The sequence below is a fragment of the Mesoplodon mirus genome (genome assembly GCF_964341445.2).
Source record: "Mesoplodon mirus genome assembly, chromosome: 11".
Classification (NCBI taxonomy): domain Eukaryota; kingdom Metazoa; phylum Chordata; class Mammalia; order Artiodactyla; family Ziphiidae; genus Mesoplodon; species Mesoplodon mirus.
The window spans coordinates 94,077,473-94,099,079 of record NC_138987.1 but is presented as its reverse complement, the minus strand read 5'-3'; the positions used below and the strand labels follow the sequence as shown (position 1 = coordinate 94,099,079).

The 21,607-nt window shown below is 46.7% G+C and overlaps 1 protein-coding gene across 3 annotated transcripts in view; it reads left to right on the top strand.

Annotated features, from left to right (window-relative positions):
- The window catches only part of ETV6 (ETS variant transcription factor 6), a 249,149-nt gene extending 227,912 nt beyond the window's left edge, over positions 1 to 21,237 (top strand). For all 3 annotated transcript variants that reach the window (XM_082636528.1, XM_082636527.1, XM_082636529.1), the window contains exons 5-8: positions 1,944 to 2,489; positions 14,595 to 14,737; positions 16,649 to 16,749; positions 20,735 to 21,237. In XM_082636528.1, coding sequence (XP_082492654.1) covers positions 1,944 to 2,489; positions 14,595 to 14,737; positions 16,649 to 16,749; positions 20,735 to 20,840 — 896 coding nt within the window. In that variant the 3' untranslated portion in view covers positions 20,841 to 21,237. The remainder of the gene's footprint in view (positions 1 to 1,943; positions 2,490 to 14,594; positions 14,738 to 16,648; positions 16,750 to 20,734) is intronic.
- Positions 21,238 to 21,607: the final 370 nt, after the last annotated feature.

Below are 21,607 nucleotides of genomic sequence, written 5' to 3'. Positions count from 1 at the left end.
ACTTTTAAATTCATGGCAGCATGTTATATAGTGGTTACAAAATAAGCCCTTTGCCTTCAGGCAGATGATCTTTTAATTATCATGAACAGTATTTCTTTTGTTCACTGTCTCATATGATTTGTGAGATCTAGTGGAGTCCCCATTTTCCTGTTAACCCTATATAAAACTTTAAGAAACCACCACCTTTGTCTCTGTGTACTAACCCTATCAGATTCCCAGATCCCCTTTATATGTTCTTCATATAGATGTTGTCGTAATGGATAAAGGAGATATCTTTGACTTGCTTTACTTAGAACCATGGACAAGTCTTTGACCAGAACAGGGACCTGCAAGTATGCACATCCTTTTGGTGAGACAGCTCTGGGAACAGATGTGGCTAGAGAAACCTCATTAAGATGTGTGTGAGGCCCTGGAGAAAACTCCATTTTTGTAGGCAGATTTTTGTTCTTCCAACCCTTAGCAGGAAGGGCCTAAGGCCACATACGTGCTGGTCCCTCCCTCAACCCAGCCCATGGAGCTACTTCTGCTGCTGAGCTGTGTACACTTTTTATATATATATATAAATTTATTTATTTTATTTATTTTTGGCTCACACAAGCTTTCTCTAGTTGCAGAGAGCAGGGGCTACTCTTCATTGCGGTGCACGGGCTTCTCATTGCGGTGGCTTCTCTTGTTGCGGAGCACGGGCTCTAGGTGTGTAGGCTTCAGTAGTTGTGGCACACAGGCTCAGTAGTTGTGGCTCGCGGGCTTAGTTGCTCCGCGGCATGTGGGATCTTCCAGGATCAGGGATCGAACCCGTGTCCCCTGCATTGGCAGGCGGGTTCTTAACCACTGTGCCACCAGGGAAGTCCCTGAGCTGTGTACACTTCTGATGTCGTCCTTCCTCAGATGTCTCCAGCTTGAAAGTTCAGGTGGGATGGGGTGGAGGTATTGTCAGGGGTCCATCCCTCCTTCTTCTTACTTAACTCTACCTGTCTGACTGTGCACTCAGAAACAAAATGATCCTCAATGTTCTCTCAAGTACAAGATTGTTATTATGTAAATTAGGCCCACTGTGCATGCTTAGAGCAGGTTTTTTGGGGTTTTTTTGCGGTACGCGGGCCTCTCACTGTTGTGGCCTCTCCCGTCGCGGAGCACAGGCTCCAGACGCGCAGGCTCAGCGGCCATGGCTCATGGGCCCAGCCGCTCTGCGGCACATGGGATCTTCCCGGACTGGGGCACGAACCTGTGTCCCTGCATCGGCAGGCGGGCTCTCAACCACTGCGCCACCAGGGAAGCCCTAGAGCAGGTTTTGATGTGACTTTCCCCCCTAGTTTCTACATAGCAGAGAAGTAGATATTCTAATGGGTACATAAGGTTCTAGAATCTTACTGGAGTCTAACTGGCTGGGTGACCTTGGGTGAGTTGCTTAACTTCTTTATGCCTCTATTTTCTCTCCTGTTAAATAGGAGTAATAGTAGTTAGTATCTTCTGCTTAGGTGTGTTATAAATTTTAAACAATATAATCCAGTACATAGGATATATAGTAATCGCTTTATTATTATCATCATCATTATCATTAATACCAGCAACTCCTGGAGGTAGAGAATATGAAAGTTGGGTTATGAAAAGTCAGTGAAAGCATTTAGACCCCAAAAGCCACGTCGAAGAGTCGAGTAACAAAACGATAAAGAATGAACGTGTGGCTTCCATGTGTTTATAAGTCACTAGTAGGTGATTAATGGAATGTTTGTAGACATTTTCTGCTTGTCCATTGGCAGGAGAAGAATTTCGAGTATGTGCACTTTAATTTTTTTAAAGCGGTGAAAAAGACCCCGCATCCCAGGAAGAAAGGTGCTCCTGCAAGCTCATGTGCGCCACGGTTGCCGCCTTTAGGACCGTGGTGAGGTCCGTCCCCTGACCATCCATCAGGGTCTCTGATTGTCCTTCCCTCTGCTCCACAGATAACTGTGTCCAGAGGACCCCGAGGCCGTCGGTGGAGAATGTACACCACAACCCTCCCACTATTGAACTGTTGCACCGTTCCAGGTCACCCATCACGACAAACCACCGGCCTTCTCCCGACCCCGAGCAGCGGCCCCTCCGGTCCCCCCTGGACAACATGATCCGCCGCCTCTCCCCGGCCGAGAGGGCCCAGGGACCGAGGCTCCACCAGGAGAACAACCACCAGGAGTCCTACCCCCTGTCAGTGTCTCCCATGGAGAATAATCACTGCCCACCGTCCTCCGAGCCCCACCAGAAGCCCTCCAGCCCCCGGCAGGAGAGCACGCGGGTGATCCAGCTGATGCCCAGTCCCATCATGCACCCTCTGATTCTGAACCCCCGGCACTCCGTGGATTTCAAGCAGTCCCGGCTCTCTGAGGACGGGCTGCACCGGGAAGGGAAACCCATCAACCTCTCCCATCGGGAAGACCTGGCGTACATGAACCACATCATGGTCTCCGTCTCCCCGCCTGAGGAGCACGCCATGCCCATCGGGAGGATAGCAGGTAAGTGAGCGCTGCCCTTGCCACACTCCAGCCTCGGGCTTCCTTGGAGCCTCACACTGTCCCAATTAGGTGCCCTCCGAGGCTCTGGGAGGCCACGTGGAGGCTTCTGCCTGCAGGAGGCGAAATCCTTAATGGGCGAGTTAATGAGCCACGGGGCTGGAGGAGTTATGAGCCTCCGAAGTGTTAAGAAACAAATGTCCTCCATCCAGCTTACAAGGAGAGTCACAACAGAATCGTGGCTGAGCAAAAAAACATTTGAAATCAAAGGTTTATGAGCATGTCAGTGGCCCTGTCCCGAAGTTTCCAGCAGCTAATTAACGAGCAGGCGCAGCATAAAGAACCTTTGTCTCAGATTCAGGCTTGTAATTCCATCCTCTGCACAGCAACTCCACGTAGCCTTCACCTTGGGAGGGGGTAGGAGAGAAAAGCAGGATTAGGGTGTTGGAGTCTGGTGCTGCTGTGTCATTTGGACAGAGGAAACCACTCCCGAATTCTTTCCCTTCTATGCTGACAAGCCCAAATTTACTCCCCTAAAATGAGAAACCAGTGGAAACCAGTGAAAAAAATCACCACATTGTATTTTTGCTAGCCCGCCCATAATTTACATGAGGTCATTCTCCAGAAGCTTATAATCCTCTAACCTCTTGGCAAAGTTAACTCTTTTCCTAGAGCTTCTCTCCATTCACGAGACAGTTTTGGGGCACCTCCTGTGCACAGACAAATGCACTGGGAAGTAGGGGACACGGAGCTGATAGAACACTTATTATTCCCTCAAGGGATTTAGATTTTACGAGGAGAGACAGACGTGAAAACCACTAAGCTCCAAGGCAGAAGGACGTAAGCCCTGTGCCCCGCCCAGTCAATGCACGAGCATTTATTGAGTATGCGAGGATAGAGCATTTATTGAGTATGCGAGGATAGAGCATTTATTGAGTATGCGAGGATAGAGCATTTATTGAGTATGCGAGGATAGAGCATTTATTGAGTATGCGAGGATAGAGCATTTATTGAGTATGCGAGGATAGAGCATTTATTGAGTACTTACTGTATGCGAGGATAATTCAGTGCCGTGGAAGCAGCGCAGAGAGAAAAGGGGTGTTTTGACTGGAGGAGCTGAGGAAGGGTGGTAGCTCGATGCTGAGGGTGATCATGGGTCCAGTAACGGGAGGGAGACACGGAGACAGGAGAGAGGTCGGAACTGTTCAGGGAAAGGTGAGAGGTGCCTCTTCCTCCTTGGGCCGATGCCGCAGGCGCGAGGTCCAGCTGAAGCTCGGGACGGAGCAGTGCTCACGACACCATGACGACACGGGCCCTGAGGCTGCTTTACTTCTGCTTTGACTCGTCCCTTTTTTAGTTAAGTCATTTGTCTCTAAATTCTTCTCTGGTCCCAAGGGCACCTCCAATGTCACCTCAATTTTATCATTATAAATAATTTACATAAGGGATGCTGAATCAAGACAATCAAATGGCCAAGAACTATGACGTGGTTCAAAAACACTATGAAAAATGAAATGATGTACGCTTGGAATGGGATCCAAAAGCATCCCACAGGGTTGGGAGTGAGGAACGGGTGGGGTGTACATAAAATAAGGTTAGTCACAAGCTGATGGCTGTGTGGCTGGGCGTTGGGTGCACCGGGGTTTACATTATTGTTCCGTCTGCTTTTACATAAAGGTTTTTTTTAATAATGGAAAAAAGAGAAACGATGAAAAGAAAGGACGGGGATAAGGGAGCAACGAGCTTATTTGGCAAAGCCTGTGAATTTCCCCGGATGACTGGAGAAAGAGGGAGGGGTCAGTATATTCCTGGGAATGATGTAAATGACCTGTCGTGGACTTGCTAGGCTTTCCTTCTTGTCTGTGTATGCCCTGCTTGTCTTGTTTCTCGCACGGTCTGTGCAACAGTTCTGGACATTTTGCGGATACTTTCTACTTGTTTATAATCCTCAGGATAGCTCTTCGAGGTAGCCTATCATTGCTCTGTTCATTGTATATGGAAGGGTCGTTTACAGGGGAAACCACAGAGGAAACTGCACAGCAGAGCAGCAGAGGTCCCATCGGGGCTGGCGGACGAGGCTGCGACACAGCCCTTGCCGCGCCGTTGGCTACTCTGCCTCTTGGGCTGCCCTTGCCACCCCTGTGTTCCTAATCACCGTCTGTCTTGTCCACCTCCTCTGTGACGCCGTCTTTGCCACAGACTTCTTAGGAATCCAAGAGAAGCCCCATGTATCACGTTAAATTGTTCAGGCTTAGAGCTGTTTTTCCCTTGTTTAGTAGGTCTGGAAACTTTTTAATATGGCTCTCTTAAAAACCGTGCTACTCTGTTGGTATATTCAAAAGTTCCATAATCTCCATATGTCTGTATTCACTAATTTAACCAGATCCAGGATTAGCTAATGTAATCCAAAGGCACTGTTTTTCTCAAGGGTGAAACGAGAGAGAAGTCTACGATCTAACATTTAGTCTTGAGCCTGTGACCCTCTGAACAGTGCTCATCACAGTCCCAGGCTTCTATGTTTCTCATTTGGGGTGTCCCTGTCTCTCCACGCCAACCCTTTGGGTGTCTTTTTGGACTCCTCAGATCCTCGTAGAATTGATTCTTCATTTACTGGAAGTCAAATTCATTGGGTGAGTCATATGTACAATGTAAAGTTCTGTCATTACTGGACAGCCATAAAAGTCCTTCAGATCTCTATAAAGCAGCTTTTATATGGGAAGACGTCGCTTTTCAAAGGAGCCCAGAGGGCACAGAAGGTGCTGCTGAGTGTCACACTGACAAATACCATAGTTGGAGGATATGGATAAGAGCACGACTTACGTGTGTGGATCAAAAGGTAAGTCACGTATCATTTGCTCAGGCGCTCCTGGGTGTATGCCTTTGGACCCCTTGTGGGTTTGCAGCACTGTTCTGCATTCATGGGGGTGGAGTGTTCCATGATCTTTGTCATGAGAGACCTGGGGACAGAGAGCTCCAAGTGTAGCTTGTGGTGTCTTCCAAGGACTCCCATTAAGTGGCTGTAGGAGGTTGGAGGAGAGGTGTCAGGAAGGCTTCCTGGAGGGGCTGGCTTTTAGCTGGGCTTAGATGAGTGCTTAGAATATGGACAAGTGGAGATTAAAGAAAAAGAGGTCATTCCAGATGGAGAAAACCCCAGAACAACGTAAGGCCTAGTATATGTGTTCTATTTCAGATAGAAATGTAAACTCAAGAATCCAGGGTCATTAAAAAAAAATCCACCATAGTTTAGCAATTCTTTCTTTTTTTCACACTTTAATATCTATGAAATTGGGAGGCATCACACAATTAAGAGGTCCCATGCAAAGTTATGATAGTTCACTTAGGTATTTACCTGGTGGAAAAACTAAAATCTTCAATAAAAGAAATCCAGGAGGCAGTGGACAGTTTAAATACAAACCACAAATTAGATCAATTGAAATAGACACATATAGCTTACTTTGAAAGGTGTTGCTTATTTTTCAAAGAATAGGAAGGACTGTGGTTGAGTTTAACAAGTTGGAAGGGCTGGCATTTGTGGGAGAGAGTTTAACATAGGAGAGAGTGAGAGAAGATGCCTGGGTTCTGTTTTTTTATTGAACAGCCAGTGGTATGTGCAACACGGAGCAAGTTGCTTCTTTCTGTGCTGTTTGCTATTTATTGTCCTCAGGAAAGGACTGCTTGGTGGCAGGGGGACGGGGGAGCCTCTGTCACCTCCTAACATTTTCTCAGCCCACAAACGTTTTACTGGCCTGTGTCTCGCCAACCTGTTTCATAGCCAAAGAGTGGTACTGGCAGTGAGCGCCGTAAATTGAAGAAGCGTAGCCCAGGGGATGCTGTGTTTTCAGTATATATTGAAAATAACTCTTAGAACTCGGTGACTTCAAAGCTAGAAGGGTCTGTTACAGACCCATCTTTTACAGATGAAGACACGTCCAGTGTTCAGCCTCCAGCTTCAACCACTGTTCTCTCCAGCACACTTGTTTCCTTGGGACCGGGGACTGGAAATGCAGGCCTGTGGGCCAAATCAGCCACCGCCTGTTTTTGTAAATCCAATTTCACTGGCCCACGGCCGCACCCACTCACTCAGTATTGTCTGTGGCTGCCTTGGCAGGGTTGAGGAGTTGCAGCAGAGATTGGACTAAAATATTGACTGATTGGCCTTTTGCAGAAAAAGTCCACTGCTCCCTGTTCTACGCGACTGTCCGCTTGTATGTTCGGGATGCTTTGGAGTCACGGGTGTAGAAAATGCCGTCCCTGCGCTCAAGGAATGCCTCACACCTCAGGGAATGAGGCGCGCCTAAGACGTGGAGGGGACGAGGGCAAGTGATGTAGGGAAGGAGCTAAGCTGTAGACGGCAGGCTGATGGCCGAGTAGCCCAGAGTAGTTACAGTAACGTCATTAACGTAAGTAAAATACAGCCGAGGAAAATAGTGTAGCTCTGCACACTTGAACTATGTAAAGATTATTCATTCAAAAAGTCGCACGTATCTCTGTGTGCCGGGCATTTTTCTAGGTGATAGGGCGCAGCGTCTCTAAATGCCAAAGGTTGTGTCTTTGCTGGCATAAGGCAATAATCCCTCTTACTTTATGCCATCAGACAAACTAAGCTCCCTGCTTTGGTTTTAACTATAGACAGCTCAGTTTTGTTTTGTTTTGTTTTTTTAAAGAAGATGTTGGGGGTAGGAGTTTATTAATTTATTTATTTTGGCTGTGTTGGGTCTTCATTTCTGTGTGAGGGCTTTCTCTAGTTGCGGCGAGCAGGGACCACTCCTCATCGCGGTGCGCGGGCCTCTCACTGTCACGGCCTCTCTTGTTGCGGAGCACAGGCTCAGTAGTTGTGGCTCACGGGCCTAGTTGCTCCGTGGCATGTGGGATCCTCCCAGACCAGGGCTCGAACCCGTGTCCCCTGTATCGGCAGGCAGACGCTCAACCACTGCGCCACCAGGGAAGCCCAACAGCTCAGTTTTAAAAGAAAAAAATTGAAGTCATTTTGGCTTTCTCTTAAACTTCAATTCCATGAAAACCTGAGTTAGCAGACTTCCTATCTGCGTGTCCCTTTCCTTGGACTTAATCCAAAAATCTGCTAAAGGGAGGAAGATTCATTGGCAACCTGGTTTGTAATCCATTCGTAACCATTCCCCTGCTCCACAGAAGTGCGGACTTTAAGAGGTCTGTACAGATTTGGTTGTTCAGAGTCCATGGACCATCCAAAAAGAGTCATTCTTTTCTTGTGCTCATCTCACTACTTTTGTCTAAGTCTCTTGATTTTCTTTGCAAACGTGAACTTCTTCACGGTCTGTGAGGATATCATTGGTGAGTTGATCTTAAAGCAGATAAAACAGAGAACCCCACCCCCAGACCCTGTACCCTTCACTTGCAACCCTCTGATCACGCTTGGCCTGGCAATCTTCCAGATCCTCAGAGAGACTTTAAAAAAATATATGTGTATTATCTCTCAGGGTTACATTTTTAATAGAAACAAAAGGATTCTCCTCAAAGAGACGCTGAATCTCCCGTATCACTTATTTGTCACCTGCCTAGAGCACTGTACTCTCTTGATTTGGTTTTATTGACTGGATGAGTCCTGTGTGCACAGAAATTCAATCCTGGGAGCCTCTGATCTGACATCAGATGAAGGCACCTAAGCCTGAGACTCCAGGGCCAGCAGCTTAGGGGCTCATCCTCAGGGCTCCCAGGCCGGGGGAGGTCACACTGCACCCTGCCCTCTTGTTTCCATCTCTGCTTCTTCCCCAGTGGTATCTGCTGGTGACATTGTTTCCAGTGAGTCACGTGGACTTTTATTTTCTTGTATAAATGAGCCTCAGGAGCAGCCCTGAAGGGAAGACGACATCATAAAAGAGAAGCCTAATCAGACTGTGTGAAAGTGCTGGAGGGCTGTGTCATCCCCAGGCCTTTGCAGTAAGGTGTGGTGGTGTGCGTGCGTGTGTGTGCCTCTGCACACACACGCACGTGTGTAAATATTGTGTTTGGAAAAAAGGACAGGATCGTGGGATGTCTCCATAAGCCAAGGGGGCTCGGGGTTTTAGTACCAGCTGGCAGAGCTGTGTCCTCCCATGCTACCTCGGGCAGAGAACCCTCTATGGCTCCCGGCCCAGGGCCTTCATCCACAGCCGGTGGGAGGGTTGCTGGGGTAGCACTGTGGGCCTGTGGGAAAGCATGGACTCCGGAGTCAACAGGATTAGAATCTAACCCTTGTCTCCCAAGCAGAGGTATTTAAGGTCCCTGAAGCCTGGTTTCTTTATCCATAATAAGGATTATACTACTACTCATTTCTGGGCACTTTTGAGCACTAAAGAGACAATATGCCAACATTAGCCCAAGCAGGGTAACTTCTAAGGGTCAGTCAGTGTCCCTCCTCTGTGCCATTTCTCTTTGCTCCGCTCCAGGGCTGCAGAGACGAGAGCAGTGGTTGTGGCCAGCACCACTGCCCACCGGAGCAGGTGCAGGGCCTTAACCCAGAAGGCCTGTGTCTGGGCATTTGTTCTAAGTGATGTTGGCCTGAAAAGTGCACCCCTTCAGGGAACCCTAGTTTCCTTGGAGATGAACTTCTTCACTCCCTCTTACCTCCTCTGAGGCTTTGCCCGCTGTCTGTATTTGGAGGAGATGGAGGACACCCTTGGAGAGAACAGAGTCCTTCACCCCGGCAGGAATATCCCGAGGTGCCAGACTCCTCACACTCTGGCTGAGTCACTGCACTTTATTTTTCATTGTGAGCCACTGAGAAATCAAGAAGAGAAGGAAAGTTTCAGGACAGCTTTTTTAAAAGATAAAACAGGACCAGCACAGTGACTGGGTAGAAAATAATAGAAGGGGATTGAGGAGACTGGAAATTCCAGTTTGTTTAAGGGCGTGCATTTCTGTAACAGCGTCCCTATGTCCCAGCAGTCCCTGGCTGCAAACTCCCAGGCTGCCTCCACGCCTGAGGGAGGAGGGGTACGTCTTACTGGGTTTTAGCTGGGGGCTTGATCTCTGCATTTCCCAGCCTCACTCCACACCCGCTGCAGCCAAAGGTGGAAAGGTTCAGTGGTGGTTGTTTGCAGCTGCGGGTCCCTCTGCCCCGATGAAGCCAGGAAGCATAGATCTGTATTCTCTGCCTTGGCTTCTCCCTCTCCCAGCTTGCTGCTGTGCACATATGGCTTCTGTTTTCCTAAGCCACAGCAAAGCACCAGCAAGCACCCATTGTAAACACACCTCTGCGTATCAACACAGGGTTGGCTGCACTGGATTTATCAGCTTTCTGCTTCTAGGTAATGGCTGATCTAGAATTGAGGAGGAAAACAAAAAAACCCTGCAGATAGCCCCCCTGCATGTTGTAAAACCCGTGCTTCCATAAGCAGGGTTTCTCAAGCTGGGCACTCTTGATATTTGGGCCAAATAATTGTTCATCGCCGGGGAGGAGTTCTTTTGTGCATTATAAGATTTTTAGCAGCATCCCTGGCCTCTACTCACTGGATGCTATCTCCACCCCAGTTGTGACAACCAAAATTGTCACAGACACTGTAGAATACCACCTAGGAGGCAAGATTGCCCCTCGTTTAGAACCATTGCTATAAAGCAGAGAAGCAACTTTTTATTTTGGGTGTTACTGACCCATTTTGTTGCTGAGTCTGAAATAAATTTATTAGTTTTTCATAATAAATTTAAAGCAATGAAACAGGAACGCTAGGCCTCTCCTTGTTGGTGATTATATCCACAGAACTCCAGTTTACAGACCTTCATTTAAAATTCCATTTGGGCAGTTAAAACAACATAAAATTACTTTCTTAGATGCTTTCCTGAAATTTGAATTTCGGGAAATTCAAATAACTTGTCAATAACTCGACTTGCCCACTCAGATCTTTTAAACATCAGTTTTGTCTAGCATGGTTTTCTAGGTTGTTTTTTTTTCCTTTAGAAACCATGTTGGTTATGTGTGAATTGCCCATCTTTTTACAGTCTCTGCTCAATAAGCTTGTACAATGAGTCTCTGGTAAGAGACTGGTGGGGGAGGGAAAATATTTCTCCCTAACCACAGGAAGGGATATATATTTTTTTATTTAACAATGCCTTTTAACTGTGGATGCCCAGGGTACCTCACCCAGCAGGAAAGAGAGAGAACTCTCTTTCTGCAATTGGAAAATAACACTTAACACTTCACTTGAGCTAAACCCTTTCATGAGCTTCCTCTCATGGAAGAGACAATCCAAATCATGAACATTTGTTTAAAATTCCCACATGCCTTGACAGAGAAGGCCCTTTAGTTTAAGACACATGCAGCTAAAATTAGTGAAGACCTTGTGATATATTTTTCACATGCATGTTCAAGTGTTTTGTAATGGGATGAACTTTTGGTGCATTGTATCATATAGTATGAAGCATTTTTATCAATGATCAGAAAACACTGTGTCTGTGCAGACACATGGATTTTGACAAAGCTGAAAAACTGCTGGCGGGTCATGGCAACAGCCTCCAGAGGACCTAGGAACTAAAAAGCATCTGCCTTTTATTTAACTAAAATCTTAAAAAACAAAAATAACTCAGATGGCTTGAACTTCGATTGTTAAAAAAAAAAAAGAAAAAAGTTGCGTGGTCAGGCAATTTTTTTTTTATCGTCTGGCATAATTTTTAACTAAAGAAACAAAAGAATCAATAGTGTTATAAAAAGCCACTTATACTCTGAGCTTGAAACAACTACTTTATGCCACAAAATTCCTGTTGCTGCCTCTGTTAGTGACTGAGTAATTCAGTATGTCTTGAATGTCAATATATTTTTATTACTCAGCTAAAGTTGGCTTCGCTGGATTAAGTGTCATTTAAAATGATCAATTGGCCCCTTGTTTGGGGTTATTTTCACACTGATGAAAGGGAAAAGTTTGCAAGATACACGTGTTCCTGCAACTCATAGGTAAGGTCTGTTCTGCGGTAAGCCCTGCCCTTCATTTACCAGCCAAACAAACACAGATCACATTCTAGATTTTTTTCAGTAAATGATTTACGACATAAAGGTCTCAGTTCGATGCCTCTGAAGAACCAGCATGGTAGGTACCCAGCGCTGGTTAAGCCCTTCCTTTGAGAAACGGTAAAATGGTTTTAAATGGAAACCATTTTTTAAGTGCGAACCAACGGAAAATGGTTCGCACTTCACCATTTTATGAGACACAGAATGTCCAAAGCAGTAAAAGAGAAGCTACAGAAACAATGAAAGTGAAAACCCCTCAGCAGATGGTGTTAAGACAACACTCACTTTACATTTTAGCTCCAGGAAGTCTTAGAGGTGAGGGACTGCCAATTTATTGCTCACCTTCCGGTGGGCAGAAGTTCCTTCCGTCAAACTGCAAAAGACAACCAGATCAGTTTTTTTAACTATTAAATTGTGTTCAAATGATTCACTCTAGAGAATCACATTGCCAATTCAGATGCATCCAAAAGGTGTCATGAAGCCTCTCGGTGGTAAAAATGATTGTAACCCTGTCAGGAAACATGGAGAAGCTGTTACACCTTTGTTCCTCCTAGTAGGCTGGCATTTTGTGTGATAATATTTGGTCTTGCCAGATGGTTTCTACTTGGAAGAGCCTGTGGGAAATTAAAATGCATCTGCCATTTGATAGTAAGACAAAAACTGGACAATTAAACTGCATCTCAGTTCTCTATTTTTCCACCTGTGCTAAAAACGATGTAAGACAAGGAGGTGGCAAAGAGGGAGAAAGACACTGCCTACGTCACTGCTTTGCCTACAGTCGCCCTCTTACAAGTGCCTTAAAAATGAGCTCGATTATTCTCAGTGTGCGATGGCGTGTGGCACTCACCTCTCAAGGTGCTTCCTGATGCCGGGACTGGGCCCCTTGCTGTCTCCCTGCTCCTCGGCGCCCCCTGCTGGCGACCAGGAGGGCAGCGGCAGGCAGGGGTGGTAACAGAATCTCTGGTCAGCTTCTCTTAGCGTAGGGTTCAAACTCCAGGAGTCATCCTTCTGAGAAGGACACCACGGGTCCTTTTCTGAAACAGAAGAAACCACACGTCACATTAATTTTTAGACACAGATCCATCGGGGGAAAAAAAGATACAGTAAGGGGTACTGAAGATGTATGGTCATTTTAAGTTTCATGGTAGTTCCTTAAAAGATTAAGCCTCCTGGAAAATGCCACATTTTAGGCCAGTTCCTTCTGCTGTTCAGTGAGAAAGCTGGACTTCATGAAGGACACACTCAGAGTTAAAGCTTGCTTGGAAAAGTCCTTGACTAACAGTTACCTGTTAACCCTCTCCTCTGAGAATAGACGTCTCAGCAGGACGTGTGGCACAGCACGGGGCTCCAGACTCCAACCTGTGTCACTCACGAGCTGTGCCTTTGAGCCAATGACCAAACCCGCTAAGCCCCAGCTTCCTTGGCTGTAAACTAGGAATAGCAACAGCACTGGCCTCCTCAGGTACCCTAAGGGTCAGAGGCAAGCTGGCTGGTAGAACACACAGCCCAGTGCCTGCAAATAGCACCCAGTAACCGCTGTTGTTATTGTTTTCCTTACTTTCTCTTCACTCAGTAATCCTGGAGAGAGTTGACGTTATTATTCCCCTTTCATGAAGGAGGAAACGGAACCTCAGGGAGATTTAAGCAACTTGCCCAAGGCGACCTGACTCGTTTCCTCTTGTAAATATGTGCCAGAGGAGGGTGTGCTGCATTCTCCAGGAGGTGAATGTTTGGCTCGCTCTGAATAGCCCAGGATGAGACTGGACATTCCCCACGCAGGTGTGCCAGGCCTCACCCAACATAAGGAAGTAAGGAAATCTGCACCTTGCGGTGCAGGAGCCCCAGAGTTCAAATCCCAGTGACCTCGGGCACGAGAGGATTAGACAGGATGCAGTGTGTAAAGTGAGGATTAGAAATAATGCTTGCAAAGTGCAGGACACATACACGGCGTCCAACAAAATTAATCGTTTACGACCAGCCATGCTGGCTAGTGCTCATCAAAGCTCCCAGAAGCAACAGTGCACACCAGGGGGGGTCTCTTATTCTCATCTGGAGGCCAGTCCTGCATCAGCTAGACTTAGAAAGTCCACATCTGCTCCCATCCGCCTATCAAGGCTGTGCTAGGGGCCAAGCCACCCCCGGTTCTGGCACCAATCCCGAAAGCACTAGAACAGGGCAAAGGTGCACAGCCTGCATCTTCTCTTTCAATTTGCCAATCCACAGCCAAAAGTCAAGGCCTAGCCCAGCGCCTGGCCTGTACAAAGAAAGATCTGTTGCCTGACCAAGTGATCCAACATTGGTTTTGCACGTGGAGAAAGGGATTTTCTGCACTGGGTTCCTTTCTACACTGATTCCATTATAATAAAACGATTTTTAAAACCTCCAAAGTAGCTATAAGGAGACTATCCATATTCTTTCTAAAGACCATGCTGGCCGTGGTTCCCACCGTCGTAGCCCCCAAGCCACAGGGGTTTTCTTCTTCCACAGCTTTTCACACATCGTGCTGCTTTTTCTGCCACTTTTCAGCCGACCCCAATCGTCACGTCTTTATCCGCTGAGTCTCACCCTCCAAAGTAACCTTTAAGCGCCACCATTGACACCACATTGCTCCTCTGAACACGAGCACACGCTTTGCCCTTTTACCTGCCAGCCTGTCTTCAGCCCCTTTCCAGAACCAATTCATTTGCAGTTAGAGCTTGTTCTGTCCCTTCTGTGGGCTCTGCTCAAGTTCAGGTCATTGGTCATGACCGTGGACCAGTCCCTTCCTCTCTCCGGTCTCTGTGTCCTCACCTGAGGGGGGAAGTTCTGGGCCCGGACAGTCCTGAAGGCCTCCACAGGCCACAGGTTGCCACCTCACAGGTCTCTCTGTGCCTTGCTCCCCTCACTATAAAACGAGGATGTGTTTTTGTTTTAGTTTTGGCCGAGTGGCTTGCGGGATCTTACTTCCCCAACCAGGGATCAAACCCAAGCCCCTCAGCAGTGAAAGCATGGCATCCTAACCCCTGGACCGCCAGGGAATTCCCAAAACGAGGAAGTTAGACCATCCATCCAAAGGAGGCAAAAGCGGTTACTCGATTATTTTCTGATTCTTGCCCTTAGTACTTCAACAAGCAACCTTGTCAACAGTGTTTTCTTGCCCTTTTCCTCTGTAGACTGTAGACTGCTTTGGGATTACGTCTATCAGTTGCTTTCTGACAGCCGGTACGAAAACTTCATCCGATGGGAGGACAAAGAATCCAAAATATTCCGGATAGTGGATCCCAATGGACTGGCTCGACTGTGGGGAAACCATAAGGTAAAAGGGCACCAGATATTCGTTCTATAAAGTAGGGCCAAAATCTAGTCTTCATCCCTGGGTTGGAGGATAATTGTCTGTCTTCTGCTTCCTGTCTGCCCATGATTATTTAGTTTATTCCTCACTGGACAAACAATTAGTTGCAAAGGGGAGGAAATAATTAAAGATGCCCCTTTCCATTTGTGCCTTGTGCCAGGTGCCAGTTAAGTCTCCCGGTCTGATAGGCCTCATTACGAGTAACCGTCACTCCCCTGCCTCGGCCCGGTCCTGCCACCCACGCCATCGTTAGGCACTGGGTGCCAGGGATGCACTGTGGCACTCTGTGACTCACAAGGGGGCTTTGGGAAGCGTCGCTTCTGTTCCACTGGGTTAGAAACTTCCATGGTCGCAAAAGCCCAGTTCTACATGGAAAATGCTTTATCCTCTGACTTTAAAGCATCTCCTTGAAAAGCAAACAGTGCAAGAAGTCTGATTGCCCCTACAGTTTTCCACCTTGGGAAGAGGGAATCGAATTTAAAAGATAAAGTCTTATATAGTTAGGAAAACCATTAAAGTGCATAGATGTAAAAAGTGAGTAAACAACCTTGACATCCACTGATGGATGAATGGATAAGGAAATCACGCTATATACACACAATGGAATATCCTTCAGCCTGAAAAAAAAAAAAAAAAAAAAAAAAGGAGATTCTGCAGCGTGTGGCAACATGGATGAACCTTGAAGACATGATGCTGAGTGAAAGAAGCCAGTCACAGAAAGACAAATACTGCCTGATTCCACTTACTCAAAGTTAGATCTAAAATAAGCAAATTCATTGAGTCCAGGAGTGGACTGGTGTTGCCAGGGATTGGGGAAACGGGGGAGATGGGGAGTTACTGATCAAGGGGCATAAAGTTTCCATTAAACAAGAGGAGTAAGTTCTAGAGATCTGCTGTAGGACACTGTACCTGTAGTTAACCCTGTATTAGGTGCTGTATTATGCATTTAAAAGTTTAAGAGGGTATCATGGTCAGTGTTCTTATCACAGTAAAATAAAGTAAAATACGCAGAGAGTTCCCCTGCCAAAAAAAAAAAAGAAAAGAAAATTAAGATAAATCTGTATTCCTACTTGAAAAAAAAAATGAGTCAGCAAGATCCAGGCCTGACCACAGACAGGTAGCCGTGGGGCAGAGGTGGCAAGGCACCAGGAAGGCCCAACTCCAGATCCGCCGAAGGAGAGGCAGGCCACAGGGCAGACACCGCTGAGCTCTGCCCTGGCTGCAGCCTTGGAGGATGGCAGCCCGTGCTCTGGCCCCGCTGAGGAGGACCTACCAGAGGCTGTCGTGACCAAATATGGCCAGACCCCACTGACACCATCCACCCTGTGAGTCACTGAGAAAAATCGCTCTGCAGCTCGCACAGGGTGCCCTCACCCCAGGGCTCGGAACCACTGTATTCTTGCTTCCATGACAGGAATTTAAACAAAAAAATCTCTTCCTTAAAAATGACAAACCAGAAACACAAGCTTGAGAAAGGTCACTGTAAAAATTTTTAAAAATTTTTTTAAAAAGGAAAAAAGGAAGAGAAATTCTCTGTGGGTCAGAAGGTGAAGGATGACCCCCCAGACAGGGGGAACTGCAGGAAATTCCTCGGGCACAGCAGAGCACAGGCCTGGGAGAGGAAGTCGGGGAGGCCACTGCGGGATGTGCTTTGTTAGCTAGACTCACCTTAGGAGAAACCTCAGCGAGGACGTCTGTGAAAAAAGCCCAGGGGTGGGCGTGGCAGGGAGCAGATTAGCAGGTGGCTTTCCCAACTGGCGGGGCCACAGAAGTAGCTGAAGAGCTGGATTTGAATAGCTCCTGCAGCGTCTTTTCTGAGGTTCATTTCATTGTGTCTTTGTGCTTTTTTTCCCTCTTCCGCCTTTGAACAAACAGAACAGAACAAACATGACCTATGAGAAAATGTCCAGAGCCCTGCGCCACTACTACAAACTAAACATCATCAGGAAGGAGCCAGGACAAAGGCTTTTGTTCAGGTAGCACTTCCGTTTTCTCCTTTCCTTCTTCTGGGAGGATATTGTTTTCTTCAAATAAGAGGGAGGAGGGAGACTGTTACGATCTCTACCTGCCTATCTGATCCTCAAAGCCATCACTGCTACACATTCGATACCAGGTGGTGGTTTGTTAGAATTTAAGAAAAAAAATTTTTTTTCTTTTCCACTTATGTCTAACCTAGAGTAAAGCCAAAACTAAATAAACACAATCTGACTCACCTTTCAAATAATGCGATGATCAAACAGTATTATCTGGCATTTATATCTATGGTAGCTAAAGGGAGCAATCAGAGGAGCCGATGGCAAAGCAGGGAACTAAACAAACCTAGGCCTCCAGGTTGCCAACCCTGCCCGTTAGTGAATCATGAAATAGATTTAATGATTCTAATTTTTTTTAATGAAATAGAACAATTGAATAGGAAAGGATAGAGTTGAAAATATCAGACTGTATCACATGAATTAAGAGTGACTGTTGATTCATGAAAACTGTGATTCAGGGGTGTATGTGTGTGTGTGTGTGTGTGTGTCATGATGTAAAATATATTTATGACAGTGCCTTGTAAAAGTCTGAAAGCTGCTGCAGTAGACATTCCTCTTTCCAGAATTCCTCCCAGCTAATGAGTTCCAACCATTTAACCTACCACATAGATTGTGATTCCTAGGCAAGAGAGGAGAAACAATTAGAAGAGGAAAAAGAAGGGATCTAAAGGACCAATCAGGAGAGGGAGACATAGCCCTCTGACACTGGTGGTAATTGACGTGGTGAGACCAAATGAAACTTGGGAGAAGGTAGGATTGACAAACACGACCTCAGGTTCTGCGTTTTGGCAAGTGGGACAGAGGAGAGTTACAGATGGGGCTAGAGATGTGGATTTGGGTCGAAAATGACAAAATGACACTGTGTATGAGCAGACGAGCTCACTGGGATAAGTACTTACTGGAAAGAGCAGAGAACCTGGGCCTGAGCATTGGAAACGTGTGGTAACGTAGGAGCAGTAAAAAAAAAACAGCTGCGACCTTCAAAAGAAACAGAGAAGGCTTTTCAAGAGCTGGAAACAGAGTAGAATAAAGTGGAAAAAGAAGCCTCCTTTCTCGGGCTCTGCTGATGCCTTCTTTTCATCCTTCACCCTAACCTTAGTCCTGGGCTTCTGTTCTTCGCACGCTATACTTTTTCCCTGGACGGATGGATCCCGTGACACAGCTTCAGTTATCACCTCCGTGAATGGGCTCTCAGATGCCTACATGCAGCTCTCAAATCTCCCTGAAATTCCAAATCTTCATTTCCAAGAGCTTCTTATAGGACATGTCCTCTTAAATATCACATTAGTATCTCAGACATGAAGTGTTCGAGACAGGCCTTCTTCCCATACTGGAAATCTCCCCACCCCCAGAATAAATGTTACATCAACAGTGGCATCACCATTGTTGAAGTAACCAACCTTGACACTAGAGTTATCTTTGACTCTTCTTACATCTGCGTCATCATTGTGCTGGACAGTCCATTGGCTCTTCAGCACCATTCCCGCTCCAGTCTATGTTTCAGGGGCTAGAAGCCTGGGAACCACATTTCCCAAGATTTCTTACCAGCAGGCTCCAGGTTGGAATCTACCGATAGCAAGTACTCTCACGAGACCTGGAAGATGAAAGCAAAGCAGAAACATTATTATTGCTTCCCTGGCAGTGGAGGCTGATGTCTAGACTTCATGACTGATACCTAGATTAATTCAGCAATCTCTGCCTCTGGTCCATTCTCCTGCCTCCCAAATTCATAATACACACTGCCAGCTGCCCTCCAACACTAATAGGGTTCCCTGTGCCAGAAATGTGCATCACTTTAACCTTTGCTTTTTTAACGTATATACCCCCAGGTCTGCCTCAAGTCTACTACCCTTTATGACACCTTCTTCAACTGCTGAGACACGCTCAGATACCTTCTTCCATCATGTTGGGTTTCCTTGGCCCTAAACCACATCGTGATTTACATTTTTAATAGTTGTATATATGAAGTCCTTCTCCCCAACAAGTAGGTCATAAGCTCCTAGAAGGTAGAGGGTTATATTTTATATATATAGTTCTGTTTTATACCTTATGGAGGCTTTTGATAAATGTTTCTGGGCAAGCCTGGTGTGGAATATCAGAAACTTAATATGGAAAAGCCATCAAAAGAGGATAGGGGTACTTCAGAGGGCCAAATATAGCACATCTGTGGACTCGGCCTGGAGGGGATTATCAGTGACTCCAGATGTTGAGGGAGAAGTGTTAGCTCCAGGATAAAAGTGGAAGACAGGTTGCAGATGCTACGGAACAGACTGCTTGAAAAAAATCAGCAATAGGGGTTTCCCTGGTGGCGCAGTGGTTGACAGTCCGCCTGCTGATGCAGGGGACACGGGTTCGTGCCCCAGTCCAGGAGGATCCCACATGCCGCGGAACAGCTGGGCCCGTGAGCCATGGCTGCTGAGCCTGCGCGTCCGGAGCCTGTGCTCCGCAACGGGAGAGGCCACAACAGTGAGAGGCCCGCGTACCGAAAAAAAAAAAAAAAATCGGCAATAATGGGCAGAAAAGTAGTTGTAGGTGGAAGGTTCACAGGCTTCCAACAGTGATTGCAACAAGATAAAAGGAAAGAAGAGTGCCATTTGTGAGGAGAGATCAGTCATTTTTGAGGAAATGAATGTCGGAAGCCAGACTCGCCCCAAAATGAAGGCTTCTCGGTATAAAACCCGGTGTGTAATCAAGTGAAGTATTAAACTGGAGGGGCTCTTGGAGATTTCGGTGTGGATGATGAGACAAGAGCCCAGACAGTGAGTAGGGCTCAGAGAGTGGAAGGAGTCAAGAGGGTTCCAAATAAGGGCAAAGCTAAAGGTTTGGAGGGTGGCAGGAGCTGTGATTTATAGAAAAACAACTGGCGAGACTGGAGTGAAAGGTTCATGCTAGTAAACAGTAAAAAACAAAAGAGTTTCCAGGTTGAGATGACCGAGGGGCCCAAAGAGTGGATCCTTGACTTGATAAGTGGTCGTCACAGGATTTTTTTTTTTTTTTTTTTTTTTTTTTTGGCCATGCCACAAGGCATGTGGGATCTTAGTTCCCCAACCAGGGATCAAACCCATGCACCCTGCATTGGAAGTGCAGAGTCTTAACCACTGGACCACCAGGGAAGGCCCTCATCATAGGCTTTTGAACATGAAGTGATGAGAGAAAATGTCTGTTTTAAGACAGGTCATGTGGTACCGAGCAGAGGAAGGGAACGGTGTGTAGGCTGTGGAAAGGGCCCTCCCACCATAAGGACGGAACGTTTGCAGCCAGGCAGCCTTCCTGAACCATGTAAATCATGGTCAAAACACGGCACTGATGTAAATTTCCAAATGACCCCAGCGACCAAGAAGATGAGGCTTGCTGTATGCACCTAGCTGCAAAGGAAGACAGAATAAAGGGGATGAATGGCTAGCATTTGGGGTGGAGCGGTGATAACATTGAAAAAGATTCTTTCTTTTGGCCTTTCTAATTTCCAGAAGCTCTACCATCTTGCCCTATTCCCCAGCTTTTCCACCTAGCATTTAATTGTATCCTTCGCATTAGATTCAAGTTTTGAATACCATTCCTTGGGCTCACAGTCTGGGATGGAAATGGACATACAGCACTCACAGGTCTTTGTAAAATCTAACCCTCTGAAAATCAGAGATGCAGACACGTGTGCTGTCCCAGGGCCCCCTCACCTGGTCACGCAGGAATGCATCACACGGCTCCGTCTTCTTTACAGTCATCCTAGACTTCTGTTTATCATTGTTTTGCCAATTTTCAGGCAGTCAGAGGAAGGGGTAACTTTTTCTAATTTGTGCTAAGTTAGCATTATGACCAGGTTCAGTAGCTCTCCAGCTGTGTGAAGGTGATGGGAACTCTCTTTTTAGAGTTCAAGGTAAAGACAGCTTTAGGAAATTGTAACCTCTTCACGCCACCATTTCCTCTTCCAAAGGTTTATGAAAACCCCGGATGAAATCATGAGTGGCCGAACAGACCGTCTGGAGCATCTTGAGTCCCAGGAGCTGGATGAACAAATATACCAAGAAGATGAGTGTTGAAGGAACCAGCCCCCGGCTCAGCGGGCCGGTAGCCAAGGGCGCCCTGCCTGCCAGGATGGCTGGGGCGTGACGGAGCAGAAGGGAAGAGACCCGGACATGGCAGTGACACTTCTCTCGCCCAGCGTGAGGGACCCCGGAGCACCTTAGACAAACCACTCGGCAAAGGCGGCGCTGGAATTCTGGCCAAGGGCACCAGCCTGGGACTCATCTTCGTGGCTCCTTCTCGTTTGGAATCTCTGTCTGTAACTCCTCCCCCACCCCGTTCCACCTGTTGTTAAGTTTCATGGTGTTTTTGGTTTTGTTCTTTTTTAAGACCATGCAGTTTGACTTTTCATCATTCATATAGGGGAAGACATTGAGGTTGTTTTCCTATGGAAATATATATCTATTATATATATATATTTTTTTTGCAAATCTCACAAAGTGCAGAAGCCCAACTGGTCAGGAGAGAGAACACTTGCAAAAGGGTTCAGGTTCTCTTGATCCTGCCACGTGGATCAGGTTTGTTCCTGTTGCTGTTGGGTCTTGGCTGGAAAAAAAAAAGAAAAAAGAAAAAAAAAAAGATGCTTTTAAAAAAGATAAAGTGAAAAGGAGAGCTCTCTTCTTCTCTCTCTGGCTCTCTTTCCTTCCCTGCCCCGTCCCGTCCTCCCCCCTCGCCTGTTGTGGAACTTCAGATGCCTTTCAGCAGAGTTCAGCCTCTTTGGAGAGTCTTGGGAATTGCTGGCACCTAAACGCAATCAGTGGTCTGGGTGCTTTATAGCCGGCAC